The following is a 1,991-nucleotide window of genomic DNA, read 5'->3' as shown; positions in this document are numbered from 1 at the left end:
TTTATGCGACGGGTAATTTGAAACGAAGGGAGTATCTTGTTATGGGATGGGGGTGCAGGGGATCGCCGGAAGTTCTTATGGATGGTGTCGGGCTTAGAGGGATGGCCGAGGCAATGGCTAGCAATGGCGGTGGGGGAGGGCGAGGCGGTGCGTGGTAGCAACCGCCGGCCACGGGTGATGGAGACCGACGATTAGGACGGGGTAGGCTGGGGGATCAGGAGAAGGAAGAAGGAAGGGAAGAAAACGATGAACAGTAGCATGATCTATTTTGAACCATTGGATCAAGATCTGACAATTCGTATAAAAAGCCACTGATGCAACTGTTTTTCTTTTCAGGCTCATGACAAATAGAGCCTCCCTTCCAATTTTAACCCAGTCTCGCGGGGGTAATTGAGCTGTTCGCCCGCCCCTTCTCTCGCACTCACAATCCGCGGCACTCCCCCTCCAGCCAATGAGATCGCAGCATTCCCACCCTCCCGGATCGCTCCCCTCCGTGACTATAAATACGAGCCTCCACCCGGTTCTCTCGAATCCATCCACCTCTCGAGCTCTTTTCTGAAGCCGCAAGCGAGCAGAGCACACCGCACACGTAGCAGTTTCCCTTTCAGATATTTTCTTCGACTAGCCACCATGACTGCTTTGGCCAAGCCCTCCGCCTCAGCGCCGAAGCCGAAGAAGACCTCCGCCGCTGGAGCCGCCCACCCGACCTACTTCGAGGTGAGCGTCTGAGCCTCTCCTGTGTTCACCTCTGATTGAATGGTTTTGATTGCGATTGGGCTGATTGGATCTTGCGCAGATGATCAAGGAGGCGATCGCGGCTCTCAAGGACAGGACCGGGTCGAGCTCGGTCGCCATCGCCAAGTTCATCGAGGAGAAGCACGGCAAGGCCCTCCCGGCCAACTTCAAGAAGATGCTCTCCGTCCAGCTCCGCGCGTCCGCCGCCAAGGGCAAGCTCGTCAAGGTCAAGGCCTCCTACAAGCTCTCCGACGCCGCCAAGAAGGACGCGCCCAAGCCCAAGGCCAAGCCCGCCGCCCCCAAGGCTGCGGCGAAGCCCGCAAAAGACGCCGCCAAGCCCAAGAAGAAGGCCTCCGCGAAGCCCAAGAAGGCCGCCGCCGCTGGCACGAAGCGCAAGGCACCCCAGAAGAAGAAGCTGGTCGCCAAAGCCAAGAAGTCGCCCGCGGCGAAGGCCAAGGCGAAGCCGAAGACCGTCCGCTCCCCGGCCGCCAAGAAGGCCCGCAAGGTCGCCTCCGCTTGATCTGATCTGATCTGATCTTATAGGTGGTTTTAGGTGTGCGTTGGTGCTCTGGGTCTGTACAAAAGGATGCCTCATCCTCCCTGATTTAGGCTTCGGTTCTGCTAGGCAGGTTCTATGTACTATCGCTGGTGGTGTTTAGTGTCTGGAATGTTCAGGTGTCAGATGTATCCAGCTCAAACTCTGAAATGAATTTGCAGTTTCCCAATTTCTACATGTCGTCAGTTTGATCCTGAGAATAGCGATTGTTTGTTGGTTGTACTTCGATCCTGAGCATTTGCCATCCTCAATTTCCCCCTCGCCCCTTTCTACTTGTTCAAGTTCAGTTGAGGCCTCTGGGCAGGTTCTACAAGATTGAGGGCACTGCGCACGGTAACGGCCTCGTACCAGGCGGTGGAACTCCCGATCACCTGCCCCCAATCAATTGTAAACTAGGGGGTAGGAACGGCGGTCGACGGGTCGCCTGAGAATTCCGCAGGGTTTCGACCAGCCGGGCGTGCCTGGCTGTTGCGGCTGCGTGTGACATCGTGCGAGTGGTGTGTGGCTGCCCGTCTCGCCAATCCCCTCCACTAATCCCGCGCTTGCCGATCAACTCTCTAACGGCGACGCCATCCTTACGTCCAAATTAAAAGCGCGTAGTCCGCGCAATGAACCGTTCCGATCTTTTTCACATCTAACCCCCACTGTGTAGCAATTGCGAGGAATACATCCTTTTGAGTAAGGATAATGAAATGCCTTG

The 1,991-nt window shown here is 56.4% G+C and overlaps 1 protein-coding gene across 1 annotated transcript; it reads left to right on the top strand.

Annotated features, from left to right (window-relative positions):
- Window positions 1-521: 521 nt before the first annotated feature.
- Window positions 522-1,460, top strand: LOC125539305 (histone H1-like). Its single transcript, XM_048702730.1, has 2 exons — window positions 522-717; window positions 797-1,460. Exons 1-2 carry the CDS (start codon window positions 631-633, stop codon window positions 1,253-1,255), a joined length of 546 nt encoding a protein of 181 aa, XP_048558687.1. The 5' UTR covers window positions 522-630; the 3' UTR covers window positions 1,256-1,460.
- Window positions 1,461-1,991: the final 531 nt, after the last annotated feature.

Source organism: Triticum urartu, chromosome 2 (genome assembly GCF_003073215.2).
Source record: "Triticum urartu cultivar G1812 chromosome 2, Tu2.1, whole genome shotgun sequence".
Classification (NCBI taxonomy): domain Eukaryota; kingdom Viridiplantae; phylum Streptophyta; class Magnoliopsida; order Poales; family Poaceae; genus Triticum; species Triticum urartu.
This window is presented reverse-complemented; position numbering and strand designations above follow the sequence as displayed.